Source organism: Leptonychotes weddellii, chromosome 1, assembly GCF_054177405.1.
Source record: "Leptonychotes weddellii isolate Sample4059 chromosome 1, ASM5417740v2, whole genome shotgun sequence".
NCBI classification, from domain to species: domain Eukaryota; kingdom Metazoa; phylum Chordata; class Mammalia; order Carnivora; family Phocidae; genus Leptonychotes; species Leptonychotes weddellii.
In genome coordinates, this window is record NC_138369.1 from 128,504,417 (window position 1) to 128,519,521 (window position 15,105).

At 38.0% G+C, this 15,105-nt stretch overlaps 1 protein-coding gene across 1 annotated transcript in view; it reads right to left on the reverse strand.

The window, feature by feature from the left end:
* Positions 1–3,312: 3,312 nt before the first annotated feature.
* FBXO45 (F-box protein 45) overlaps positions 3,313–15,105 on the reverse strand; it is a 15,949-nt gene continuing 4,156 nt past the window's right edge. The window contains exons 2-3 of the mRNA XM_006741657.3: positions 10,660–11,016; positions 3,313–7,548 (exon numbers count right to left, since the gene is read on the reverse strand). Of these exons, the coding sequence (XP_006741720.1) occupies positions 7,363–7,548; positions 10,660–11,016 (543 nt within the window). The 3' untranslated portion in view covers positions 3,313–7,362. The remainder of the gene's footprint in view (positions 7,549–10,659; positions 11,017–15,105) is intronic.

Consider the following 15,105-nt stretch of genomic DNA (forward strand, 5'->3'; position numbering starts at 1 on the left):
ACTTACCAGACTGTGCACTTTAATATGTATAGCTTATTGTATGTCAATTACATCTCAACAAAGCTGTTTAAAAAATTAAAAGCCACTCAGGTGATTCTAGTGGGCATCCTGAAATGAACACCATTGAGCTGGGACAACCTCCTCAGTTGAGCAGATAAGGAGATGGCCCTAGACGGGAAGAAGTCGGCTTGGGCATCATGGCGTGGCCGCCCTGCCAGCGCTTAGAACCTAGGACTCCGCACTACTGCAGCGGTGTTCTCGCCTGAAAACCAAAATGATAGGACATTTACAGATTCAAAACACTGCCTTTTGCAGGTTCCCCACTGAGTGCAGAGCACGACATGGGGCCTGATCTCACGACCCTGAGATCATGACCTGAGCTGAAAGCAAGAGTCAGATGCATCAAAATTTTTGAAGGGCTAGGAGCGTTTCTCGGGGATGCAGGGCACACGAGAGCTAAGACAGAAAACAACCCACCAGTCTTTACCTGGTAGAGTCGCCATTTGGAGGGGAAGTGCGCTGTCTCTTCAGGGTCTTCTCCCTCTGCCCACGGGGTTGTGGGGTTCTGTGGGGCTATAGCAGAACCAGTGAGGAAAGCAACGTGTCAGCAGCTCCCGCTCCCCGTTGGCTGCCTCTCTAACTCCAGACTTCGTAACTCCCATCGCTTTTTCAGTATTTCCATCTCAGATTCAGTGTGTTCAAAATGGAACTCATCACCTTCTCCTCCAATCTATTCCTCCTTTTCAATTCCTTAATAGAATGCCACAATTCTCCCAGATATCCACACCGAAAAGAGTGCCTCATCCTCTACACACAAATGGTGTCCATTTCTCTTCCCGAAGGTCTCTTAAATACATCCTTCCTTCACATCTTTACAGTCACTTTTAGGCCCTCGTCATTTCCTGCCTAGGCCTCCTGACTCATCTCTCATTTTTCTATCACTGCCTTTTGCAGCTAGAGTAATCGTCCAAGACCACAGATCATGCCATGACCCCATTTGAAAACCTTTGAAGGGCTCCCCCATGACAAATAGGATGAAACCCAAACTCCTTAGCATGGCAATTATATCTGGCCCCAGTCCTCCCGTTTCATATCCTCTCCCACCACTCTTCCGGTACGTACTGTCTCCCCTTGTGCCTCTGTCTCATGTACATGCTATCCCACGGGCCTGCAACAGTGGATCTACCCTCACTAACTCGTATTCGTCTTCTAAGACTCAGTTTAAATATCACTCCAGATTAAGTCAAATACTCCCTCTCTCCCATGCCTCACTGGTCCATGAAAACAATTATTCCGCTCTTTCATGGTAGTCTATTTCTACATGCTTTCTCACTTGATGGTGAACAACTTTATTTTTATTTTTCTGTAAAGTTTATTTTATCTTTTGAGAGAGAGAGAGCGAGAGGGAGAGGGAGAGCACGAGCAGGGGGTTGGGGTAGAGGGGCAGAGGCAAAGGGAGAGAATCACAAGCAGGTTCCCCACTGAGTGCAGAGCACGACATGGGGCCTGATCTCACGACCCTGAGATCATGACCTGAGCTGAAAGCAAGAGTCAGATGCCTAACCAACTGAGCTACCCAGGCGCCCCGATTGTGAACAACTTTAAGACAGTCCATGTTTAAGGTGGCTCGGTGGCTCAGTCAGTTAAGCAGCTGCGCTCGGCTCAGGTCATGCTTCTCCCTCTCTGCCCCTCCCCCTTCTTCATGCTCACTCTTTCTCTCTCAAAATAAATAAAATCTTAAAAAAACAAAAACCAGCCCATATTTTTTTCTCATCTGTACATCCCTAGGACCCAGCAAGACCCTGGTACATACATATAGGTGCATAAAATTATTTCATGAATTTGGACATTCTTTTCCGTTTTTGTTCTTTCTAAATACTGCGTAGGCGACCAGCAGCTAGGTGGGCAGGAAATCTCCACAATTTCAGAAGCCATGGGTCACCTGTGGCCACATAAAACCAGAGTTGGCCTAGGGAGTCACTATTGCTTCTCCGTGGCTCCATAGGCACTTAAATTCACTATTTCTGTAAAACTGTGCTTGGAAGGGTAGATGCATCTGGCGGCTCCCCAAAACTGTGTATCCGTCTCTGCTACTCACATGCCGTTCAGCAAGCAGCCATCTGTCCACACCCTTTACTGCTCTAGGCCATTTGGTCATTAACTGTTATCACTCTGGCCTGTTGAAGGAGGAGAGGAATCACTGAACACTCACATTCCAGCCTTAAAGCATCTTTTCCTTAAAGGTAAAAGTGACCAACAAAGGGGCACAAATGAAAGACCTTTTAAACACTGTTTGGAAAATGTGAACAGGTTAGCTACACTACAATAAACAAAGATATCTGGCCTATTTCCATTACAATATGCCTCTAATTAATCTAACTTTAGATATTAGCATTAATAAATTACTTCAAGGAGCCTTTCTCAAGGGAGATAGGACCTCAAAACCTATTCCCATTACTCAATCTTATCTCTAATTTGTTTATAAAGGAAAAAAGGCAGCAGAAATATAATTTTTTTGAAATACAATATAATTTACTAAATATCATACAATAGACAGACAGGACTTGATTTCCCTAAACTCTTTCTTGTATGTTTTCTTGTCTAAAAAGAAACAGAAATTAAGGACTGTCAACAGGTAACCTAAGGAGAACTCCCTAAATGAGTCTTACTTCCTAAGTCATTCATCATGAAATCCTATATACACAAGCTAATTAACAACACTGTCCAATTCTGAGGGACTATTTCTTTTAAAGAACCATACACTGAAGAGGATAGAACATGCCCTCAATAATATTTTAATTACTACATTAAATAAAATGCAGATGGTTCTGAGGGGGGGAGGATCCAAAAAGGAAATTAGGACAACAGGCAGTAAAGCTCTCCTTAAACAAAAAAGATAAATACAGAAATTCTATACCTACTTTTCTTTTTAGGACATTAAAACCCTTTGTAAAATTTGAACCTGTTAAAAAAAGGCTGATGAGTCAAGCAACTTTTAGCAACATGATCAACCAATTCTCAGTTAAGCTTTTGGATCACGGGAGCAATTTGTTCAGCCATGCTTGCCTCTTGTAACTCTTGGCAAACATTATCAAACCTACCTGGGGTGGAGGTGATAGGAGAACAGGATCCTAGTGAATTACTATTCCCTGTTCACCTTCCATTCTAAACATGGGAAATGTGGATTCCATTATTAAAAGACATGCAGTTTATACATAAATTCCATCACCAAATTGGCTACTAAGCTACCCCAGTTTTCCTTTCCGACCAATAGACATAAAAGTTGTTTTAAATGTAATCAATCACAGGTGGTTAATGTTTTAACTTTTTATTAAGAAACTAAAGCAAAACAACAGAATTTCAAAAAAATTAAAATACAGAATTCTAAACAAATAGGAAATCTACACCAAAAACTAAATCAGTTTATCAATATTTAAGAATAAAGGGGAATGGCTAAAATGCATTCACAGTCATTATTTCTTCCTTATTAGCCTCAGATTTATATCCCTTTCCTTAGTGCTTCCCTTCAACAGGATACAGAATTTCTTTCTCATCTATCTTTTGTTATAGTCTGTAACCTCAGAGCAGCTTTAGTCTGCCTACATAATTCTCTGCTCCTTCAGCAAATATGTGAGCACCTGCCTATTGGGCTCAGGTGATGTGGGCATAAAGATGAATCCATCAGAGATCCTGTCCTAAGATGTTTAGAGGAGATAAGACACCAACAAGTAATAAATATAAATTTATATAAGGTATAAAGTAATATAGCATGAGTTAAGTATAAATATAAAAATAGGGAGATTTCAAGGAAGAAAAGATTACATTCAGCTAGAGAAATTAGGAATGCTTTATGAGGGTACTATTTGGATTGGTTATGGACTGTTCCTTCCAGGAGGGTTTCAGAGGGGTCCTGATGATGATGGTGTTGATTTCCAGAAAGTAATCTTTAAAACTCTTTACTAGTTCTTCAAAACTGTTTATTTTTTTAGAAAGATCAAAAAATATTAGTATTATAGTCTATATAAACAGCAGTTTGGGGACTTAAATCAAAAGTTAATTGTAATACCTATTATATGGTTTAGGGCTGTTATTTTCGCAACTCTCTTTCCCAGGTCAAATCATATCTAAACGGCAGAAGATGCCTAATCACTGAGCCATGACTTTTAAGTATTCAATTGGGCAAAACCTACTTGCTTCAGGTGCTTTATAAAATCTATAAACTTACATAAGAATGAAGATGAAATAAATGGCTTAATATTCAAGTAGATAATGAAAAAAATAATGGTAACTATGAAATAATATATTAACCACAGAACTCCTTGTATGAAAAGTTTTAATGAATCATGAGCCATTGGCCATTACAGACTTCAAGCCTCAATATTTCTTTCCTATGTAGAACCAGGTAATTAAAACAGCCTATCTCAAGTATGACAGAAGACCACAGTATGAATAATAGTATTGTTTGTTTACACATCTGCATGCTTCCCTAAAGTTAAGAACCAAAGAGAATGCTCCCAGTTTCCCAAGTCAACAAAATAAATTCAATTACACATTTTCCTTTCCTGATCATAGTTTTAGTTGAAATACAACCAATACTACTTTGTCTTTCAATAACACATTTTATCCATCATACAAGTATTTCCTATTATTTTCTCCTTTCTCTTCAATATGCTTGTGAGGTAGTGAAGGGAGGGAGCAAGGATTTTTTTTTTTTTTTAATTTTGCAGATGAGAAAACTTAAGGTGAATTTAAAACTCAACCTTAGCAGCATACTGAAATCAGCTAGGAAGTTCAAAAAAATCCTTATGATCATGTCATATCCCAGACCAACATCAGAATTTTAGGGTATGGGACCCAAGCATCAATATTTTTCAAAATGCACATGACTCCAAAGCACAGCTAAGTTTGAGAACCACTGGTCTAGATGATTTATACTTAACCTTCAGGTGCAACTGTCTTCTACCTGAATGCTCTCTCAGCACCAACGAAAGAGATTCCTTTTCCTTAAACATTTTAACGGTTTAATATTCTCTGTACAACAACTAATGGTCTCCAGTAATAAAATATCAGGTTATAAATGAAGGCTCCTCATTCCCCTGATGCTCATTCTAAATATGAACCTCCATTTTATAAAATTTGCAAACAGCATATTAGAGAATTTAAGTCTTTAAGAATGGCTTGTTGTTAAATATTTAAGCAATTATTTGATTCTAGGTTGAATGTGCAATAACCATGTGTTTCTGTTTTCCATTCAGCACCTTCAAAACTTTGTTACAAATGAATATTATACTAATAAGACAATATTATACTAATAAGACAAAACAGAAGTTATAAACAAAACTCTCAGCAAAAGCTCTTGGAATTGGCTATATCACTCCCTGAAAAAAAAACCAAGCACATAAGGGACTTTATTGTCTTATCATTTATCAACCTTCATCCTGAACCAGTTCTTTTCTTCAAATTCTAAACTTTGCCAAATTGAGTTGTTCTGCACCAGGAAAAATCAATTTCTGTAGCAGCTACATTCTCTAACACATTTAACATATAATTTCACTCTGTACTATTATTAAATATGGTTTCCAGGTTTCTTCTTGACATGGATATTGAAAAGGATCTTTAACAGATTTCAACTGTAAGCAACATACCAAATACACAATAAATATTTGTAAACCTGTCAAGTGGCAAAAATAAATCTTTGTTCATGACTGAAATCCCCTGCTTCATAAGAGTATTGATAATCTTAACTCTCAAGGAGCAAGCCAAGAACTCCAGCCAGCTGCTTACTGTCTGTCCCTAATTTGATTAGATTTAAAACAAAATTACACACAGCAATAAGCTGAAAGGCAAAGAACCACCTGCCTTAGTCAATTCTTATCACAAAGATGCATCTGAAACCATACATTTATACTTTCATACAGAAAGATGATGTTTGTTTCTCTTATAACAAAAGAAAATCTCAGCTCGTGTATGTTAGATTATTAATTCAAGAGTATTAGTGAAATTAGATTTATTAGTCAAAAACTCAAATTAGGAATTAATGTCAAGCTCTTCTATAAGGAAACCTTCAAAATATTGCCAACCTGAAGTTTTCATTTTCAGCACAAGGTATTTTATTTCAAGTCCCATGGGGGCAATTATCTATAATGAGATTAAGAACATTCTTAACCTGGGTTCAGGCTGGCACTGTTTCAGATGGGTGAGTAAACATTTTCTTGATAACCCCAATGAAGAGTTTGAGGCTTAGATTTGTTGCCATGATGTAAACAATATGAAATTTAAAAAAAAATTATAGTATCTACAGCATTATAAAGTTACAAAATAAAAGGACCATTAATTCTTCTCCAAAGGTCTGTGACTAACAGCTTTCATATTTGAGGCCTGTAAGAGCAAATGGCAATGTTCTATATTGTTATGAGACACTTTCTCAAAAGGCCAAAATATAAAACCAGATACTATAAGATGCACATTATTGTTATTACTACTGACCTATGTATGATTAGAAATAAAATTTGCCTTCCCTCAATCTTAAACCAGGACACTGAGGGGTCTTTACAATAATTTTGATCATTAAAAGAAAAAATACCAGACTGTAATAGCTATGGAAACTGTAAACCAAATTAATGTAAAAATGAGCCAATACAACACATCTCCTCTTAAAATCCTCTTCTTTGTAGTTACCTAATTTTCCCTAAATGTTATTCTAATTTTGTACCATGTAGTGGTTTTTAAGAAACTGAACTAGAACAAAGCAACCCCTTTGTCCTGTTTTGTTTTTTTTTTTTACAGTTTTTTTACACACTTATTATATATACAACTTTTAAAATAGCTGCACAATTTTACATCTCACTGTTAGAGAAGTGCAGTCCAGGCAGACCATGCTTCTCAATATATTAAAAATATTAAATAAAACCCAACCAGTTTCATACTTTTCTAATAGTCAAGCTGGCTGGAAAAAAGGGTCTGGAGAAAAAACAGGCAGTTGTAAAACAGTATCAGTCTTTCTTCACAAACACACTACTTAAAAATCTTGCTATTTCCTTATCTTATCCCTTTTATAGCATCTCTAAAATCTCACCTTAAAAGTTGGAAATGACACATTGCTAACTTAGAGACAAAATCTGTTGCAACATGCATATGTCAACTGCCCACTCAACCAACTGCAACCCTGAGGATTTTTCTGGCCCAGTACAAAGAGGAAACACTAAGATAAGCTCTGCCATAGAGTTGCTTCTCCAGTTAACAATTTCGTGTGTTTTTCAGGATGTTTCTTGGGCATGCATGTATGACACTGTCACTTCATGATTCTACTTTCCACAAGCAGATATCTCCTCCATTCTGTCTTTCACCCCAAGAAAGCGACTGTCATCCATCCAAAGGTTTTCCAAGGTAAACCAAAGTCACTTCTGTGTTGCCATATACAGCAGAAACTGCTGGATATAAGCAGACCTTTGGAAGTCCTCTAAAGGCAACCCCCAGGAACTCATATCCACGTTCAAAAGCTAAAGTCTTATCTTCCATGTCCAAGATGACGCGAATTCTTTCTCCTATCTGCAAACACACAACAAAAAAAGGTTAGAAGGAAACTCACCAAGGGCATAGCTAGAAGAAATAAGATACAAATCAACAAGTTGAAAATATTAAGAATATAAAGAAATTATTAAGAAATTAAGAAAATATTAAGAATATAAAGTTATCTGGAAAAATGATCAGAGAAGTTTTCTGGTCAGGGAGAAACATCTAGAAGAAACAACAAACATCAACTTCATAACAAGTGCTTGTTTTATAAATTTTTTTTTAAGATGGGATCTACATTTAATAACAAAAATTTAAATGTTCCCCCTGAACAGGTCCCAGATTTTATTTACTCTTTATTTAAAGGCTTTTCTTAAGAAGTTTACTACTAAAATCTGTAACTTGGTACATTTTACCAAAAAAAAAGCTATCTAACCTTTTCAAATTATTATACTATATTACAACAGAATATTAGTCATATAAAGAAATATAATTTTGATATATGCTACAACATGGATGATCCTTGAAAACAGTATGCTAAGTGAAATAAGCCAGACACAAAAATATAAATATTGTATAATTCCACTTATATAAAGCACCTGCAATATTCAAATCATAGAGTCAGAAAATGGAATAGAGGTTACCAGAGGCTGGAGAAAAGGAGAGATGGAAAGTTACTGTTTAAAGAGCACAGAGTTTGTGTTGGGGAAGATGAAAAAGTCTTGGGTATAGATAGTGGTGATGGATATACACATTGTATTAATGCCATTGCGTTGTACACTTACAAATAGTTAAAACAATAATGTTATGCATATTTTATCACAATAAAAAGTTACTATAATAAAAAAACACATAACCTTTAAAGTTCACAAGCAGTTCTACATATACTGTGGAACTTATATAATCATGAAGAGCCAAATCTGACTATAGATTCTAAAGAAGCAGAATAAGCTTATTAGTCATTTTATGGGCCACTGCTCTGAAACACCTGTTTGTTATAAAAACAGCAGCACTGATTGTTAAACTAAAGCAGAAGCACAATATATCCAGCTTTTTTCCCACATGGAAAAGTAAGGAAATAAGGATGTTTTATTTTTATACTATGAACCTACAAAAGGTTGTTTCATCTATACAATTGGAGGCAGAAAGTCCTAACATTTGCAATCAAAAATCAGAATTTAATACTTCCCAATTATATTAATTCCTGCTGTTGTTGTTTCTTTCCTTCATTGTATTTCCTGTCACGGACAACTACAAACATCTGCTTCTTTCTTCCCTTTGCCCAACTCACAGATTAATTTGCACCCCATTTTATGGACCTAAAAACATCATAATCACCATCACCACTATTGCCACCAACAAAACAAACAACAAACATGAAAAGTTAATATTTTGCTGGGTATTCATTTTGTGGTTTATTTGTATTATCTCCCATCCAAGTACTAACCAGGCCCGACCCTGCTTAGCTTCCGAGATCAGACGAGATCGGGCGCGTTCAGGGTGGTATGGCCGTAGACTATTTGTATTATCTCACTTAATCCTCCCATCTATCCTAATATTTATCCTTATTTTAAAGAAGATGGAAACTAAGATGACAGAACCACTCCTGGTGAGATTTGCAAGTTTGCTTCACCTTTGATTGAGTGTACAGCATGCATACGGCACAGGGAGCAGAAAGCAGAAGTCTTACTAGCTTTAGGTGTCAGAGGGCAAAACTTGGGAAATGGCAGAACAACTGGAAACTTAGAGGAGGAACTCCATAAGCAACAGAACCACAAAAAGGATGAGCCCCAAAATCCAAGAATAAACTACCCAAATCATTGTGTGATCACTGTCTTACACAGACATAGGGGAAATTCCCACAGAATCAGGCTGGAAAAGTAGCAGCTAGAAGCCAACTCCCTTCCCCCCAAAAACTGACAAAGACCTAGCTGCTGTACACCATGGGGGAGACAGAGTTTACAGTTTGAAGAATCCAGGCAACTTAACTGCCTACTAGAACATCTACACTTTTCAGAAAAACAAAGTGATTTCTAGAAACAAAACATTCCAGTATTACTACTACATATTATCTATAATTTCCAACTTTCAATTTAAAAATGACTGGATATGAAAAGAAAAAGTGCAACTCATACTCTGGGGAAAAAAAGCAGTCAATAGAAACTGATTCTAAGTATGCCTACATGTTGGATTTGGCAGACAAAGACTTCAAAGTAGTTATTACAAATATGTGCAAAGAATTAAAGCAAAATCTAAATTGATAAATGGACAGAGATTCTCAATAGAGAAATGGAAACTACAAAAAAGAACAAATGACAATTTTACAGCTGAAGAGTAAAATAACCAAAATCCACTAGCCTGGCTTAACAGAAGAATTGATAGGTAAGAAGTAAGAATCTGTGAACTTGAAGATGGAGCGATTATCTGATCCAAAAAACAAAGAGAAAAAAATTTTTTTTTTAAAGATTTTATTAATTTGACAGAGAGAGAGAGGGAGAGAGAGCACAAGCAGGGGGAGCAGCAGAGGAAGAGGGAGAAGCAGGCTTCCCGCCGAGCAGGGAGCCCGATGCGGGGCTCGATCCCAGGGTCCCGGGATCATGACCTGAGCTGAAGGCTCATGTGCATGTGCACGGTGCATTGTGGGAGTAAGAAGTCTAGAGAAAGTCGATTTGGATGTGCCATGATATAGGAAAGATGACAATCTAGAGCACAAGCTGGGAAACTATGGTCGTTGGGCCAAATCTTGCCTGCAGACCATAAATAAGGCTTTACTGGAACACAGTTATGCTCACTCATTTACATAACATCTATGGCTGTTTTTGTACTATAACAACAAAATTGAATAGCTGTGACAGAGACCACATGGACCGCAAGGCCTGAAGTATTTACTACCCACCCTGTACAGAAAAAAGTTTGCCAACTCCCCATTTAGGGCAAAGACAGATTGCTCAAAGTCAAATATGTATCAGGAAACAAATATGGAAATACTAAAAGATTATTAGAGTAGCAAAGAAAGGCCAGTTACACTATTTATTTTAAATTACCAAAAAGACATATAAAGCTGCTATATAAAACTTTGTAAATTTAAAACAAGTCAAGGCACGATTTAACAAAGGCCCACAACTGAGAAAATACCCAGTTTCTCACCTGATATTTTGGTGCATTGTTGCATTGTGGAAAACTACCATTGACTTCTCCATTATGTAGTAGATTATTGTCCACCAGATTCCAGCCCCAGCTCTGGTCATCACTACCCAGTAATGCCACATAACCTTGGCATTGCATGGGGGCCCGTTTTGTGGCAATTCCAATCACTGCCACAGTGCCCAGAGGGCCTTCCCACCACACTTCCCATGCATGGCGGCCCTCACTGAAACCAATCTTGGTCCTTGCACCATCAGTACTCTGAGCAATGGGGTTTCGATGTAAAGTAAAGCCATTTTTCTTAATGTAGACATTCCTGGAGCAGTCATTAGTGCTGAAGGCATGTTGGAAAGCACGTACCTGAAAAGATGAAAAACAGACCAAAGAAATAGAAATTTGATTTTTCTTAAACATTAAAAAGTACCCAAACTTTAGGGGCACCTGGGTGGCTCAGTCAGTTAAGCATCCAACTCTTGATCTCAGGGTCGTGAGATTGAGCCCTGGGTTGGGCTCCATGCTGGGGGTGGAGACTGTTTAGATTCTCTCTCTTCCCCTCCCTCTGCCCCTTCCCCACCCCACCCCTACTCATGTGTGCTCTCTCCTAAAAAAAAAAAAAAAGTACCAAATTGTAGGCCTTTATGCTCCATGTTTTTTTTTTTTTTTTTAAGATTTTATTTATTTGACAGAGAGACACAGCGAGAGAGGGAACACAAGCAGAGGGGGTGGGAGAGGGAGAAGCAGGCTTCCCGCGGAGCAGGGAGCCCGATGCGGGGCTCGATCCCAGGACCCTGGGATCATGACCTGAGCCGAAGGCAGACGCTTAACGACTGAGCCACCCAGGCGCCCCTATGCTCCATGTTTTTAAGCAATAAAGTGATAACTATAAGTTTAAGTTACATTGTTTCATTACTGATCTTCATTGATCAAAATTCTGAACTGTAGTATTTCTCTAAATCCATTTCTTAAAGTATCAAAAGATATACACAAGAATCCTTATATTTTAGAGATAGTACTGAAATGTTTACGGATGACATGACCTCAGAATTGCTTTGAAATATCCAGGGCTGGAGTAGGAAAGTGGGTGGGGTAAACGTGAAACTAGACTGTCCATAAATTAATCACTGGTAAAGCTTGGTGACAGGTTTGGGAGGTTCCTTAAACTATTTTCTCTAGTCTTGTTTATATTTAGTATTTTTATATCAAAAAGTTAAGGGATGTATAGTTTTCATGTTGGCAATGCTGCCATAAAAAATATTTTAATAGAGAACTTAGTCATAGCAGCTCTAAAGTTTATGAAAAATTTTAATAACCACAAATTATGTTAGATCCTAAGCTTCCTTGCTAGTTATTACCCATACATTGAGACAGCACCACTCTCATTTTACCAAATCAAATAACTCCGTAGATAGCATCTAATTTCAAACACTAGAGTTTATAAAGAGATAGTCATTAAGAGCAGCCACCATTGATAGGACAGATTAGTTGACCTTCACTAACCAGTTTTTTAAGTTTCCAAAATACAGTACTAAAATCTCTGTGCAAATAGTAAACACTTCTCATGCTTTAATAATTTAAAGTTTTTGATTTGGGGGAGGGAGAAAAAATAAAGTGCTTGATTTGTATATTTTCTGAAAATTCCTTCTTTATTCAAACTACCTCAAAGAAGCCAAAGGCTGGGGGCCTATTGCTTTAGTTAACCTGAGCCACCAACTCCAGAATCATAGATTTCAGCATTAGGAAGGGCCTCAAAGGGACCTAGTGCAACACAGGGATGAGGACATGGACCTAAAAGTCAACATCTAGTTAGAGCAAGAACTCCAAAGAGAAGTCAGGTATCCCTTCATCCAGTGTCCAGTTATTATTAGCCAGTACCTCACTGCTTCACTGTTGCACTGCAGAGCACAGACAAAAACAAACAAACAAAACCCCTGCTTGATTTAGAAGGCTGTAATACTGAAGTATTTCTAAATTTTTTCCTATCTGTTCCTACTTTTAAGCACATAAAAAAATCAGAACATAAGATTAAATGGGGGAGTAAAATGTCCCCAAAATATTAAGTATTAAAAGACTCAAGAGGGTTTAACAACTAAAATATAAAATACTTTATAAAATCTTCATTAAAAAATATTTAACTAATACTTACCTATGTCTATTCCCCAATTCTTGTAACTACCAACTGTTTTTTCTCTATCCTTCTTCTCTTTGTCACAAAGACACTGTTGCCAGCCTCTTCTTCAAACTTCTATGACTTCTTCCTATTACTCTGGACTGATCTTTCTTCACCGTACTCTTTTCTGGTGACCATCCTACTTCTGCCACCTAAAACTCTCCAGAACTCAGTCCTCAACTCTCTACCTAAATCCTTTCCAGACCTATCTTTCTAAAAGAGCACCTCTATTACATTTCATCCCAGTTCAATAACCTTTGATGGTTCCATACTAACTACCATATCAACTGTGAATTATTCTTCCTGGCTTTCAAAGCCCTCCAGGTCTGGTTCTTCCTACTTCCCTTTCTAACTTCATGTCATTCTCCCTGTCTGTAATACACCTGCTTTCCTCCTCCAACATATCCTATATCCTCTAAGACCAGATCTAGTCTTGCCATCTCTATGAAGGTAGCCTTTTTTTTTTTTTTTAATATTGTATTTATTTATTTGACAGGGAGAGACACAGTGAAAGAGAGAGCACAAGCAGGGGGACTGGGAGAGGGAGAAGCAGGCTTCCTGCCTAGCAGGGAGCCTGATGCAGGGCTCGATCCCAGGACCCTGAGATCACGACCTGAGCCGAAGGCAGACACTTAACGACTGAGCCACCCAGGCGCCCCTCTATGAAGGTAGTCTAACCAGAACCACCCAATCCCCAATTTCTCTCTCCTAAATTCTTATCCATCATAGTTGGCACCAAACAACATTTAAGTCTGTATCCAACCCAGGATGCCTGGGTGGCTCAGTTGGTTAAGCGTCTGCCTTCGGCTCAGGTCATGATGATCCCAGGGTCCTGGGATAGAGTCCCACATCCGGCTCCTTCCTCAGCGGGGAGCCTGCCTCTCCCTCTGCCTGCCGCTCCCCCTGCTGGTTCGCGCTCTCTCTCTCTCTGACAAATAAATGAATAAAATCTTAAATAAAAAAAAAGTCTGTATCCAACCCAACCACTTGATTCTAGTAGAAAATATATTGAAAAACAACAAGAACAACAACAACAACAACACTAATTTTAACTAAACTGATCAAACTTCTCTCAGTCTAGAACAGAAGGGCATGTTAAGGAACACTATGGGAATGAAATCTGCAAAGTCCAGACTGAGGGAAACAAGGTAAACAACTTGGTTTCTTCAACAGATAAGTTGGCGGGAATGGGAGTTAGGGGAGATGGAGGCTGAATTTGTTGGCTAAAATAGCCTTAAGAGATATATCAACTGTTTGCCATGAGAACCTTATATAGATCTTGATTAAACTGAAAAATAAGACTATAACATTTGACATTTATGAAACAATTGGAAATTTGAACACTGTATCATTTACATTAAGGAATTATTGTTAATTTCTTTATACTTCATTGATATTGACATTGTGATTAAGTGTCCTTATCTTTTCAATAATTTTTTGATAATTTTTCTTTTATTTATATCCTTATCTTTAAGATAGTTTTTCATCTGAAAAATTCAGATGAAATGGAAAAATAGGGGTGCCTGGGTGCCTCAGTTGTTAGGCGTCTGCCTTCAGCTCGGGTCACGATCCCAGGGTCCTGGGATCGAGCCCCACATTGGGCTCCCTGCTCAGCGGCAAGCCTGGTTCTCCCTCTCCCACTTCCCCTGCTTGTGTTCCCTCTCTCGCTGTGTCTCTCACTGTGAAATAAATAAAAAATCTTAAAAAAAAAAAAAAGAAATGGAAAAATATGCAAATTAACAAATAAAAACAATCTATAGTTCCTGTCTCACAGTCTCATGCACAATCTAAATTTTACATTATATGGCAAAAATGGACAGGGAAAGAAACAACAAATGTTGGAGAGGTTGTGGAGAAAGGGGAACCCTCTTACACTGTTGGTGGGAATGCAAGTTGGCACAGCCACTTTGGAAAACAGTGTGGAGGTTCCTCAAAAATTTAAAAATAGAGCTACCCTATGACCCAGCAATTGCACTACTCGGTATTGACCCCAAAGACACAGATGTAGTGAAAAGAAGGGCCATATGCACCCCAATGTTCATAGCAGCAATGTCCGCAATAGCCAAACTGTGGAAAGAGCCGAGATGCCCTTCAACAGATGAATATGGATAAAGATGTGGTCCATATATACAATGGAATATTACTCAGCCATCAGAAAGGATGAATACCCAACTTTTACATCAACATGGATGGGACTGGAGGAGATTATGCTAAGTAAAATAAGTCAAGCAGAGAAAGTCAATTATCATATGGTTCCACTTATTTGTGGAACATAAGGAATA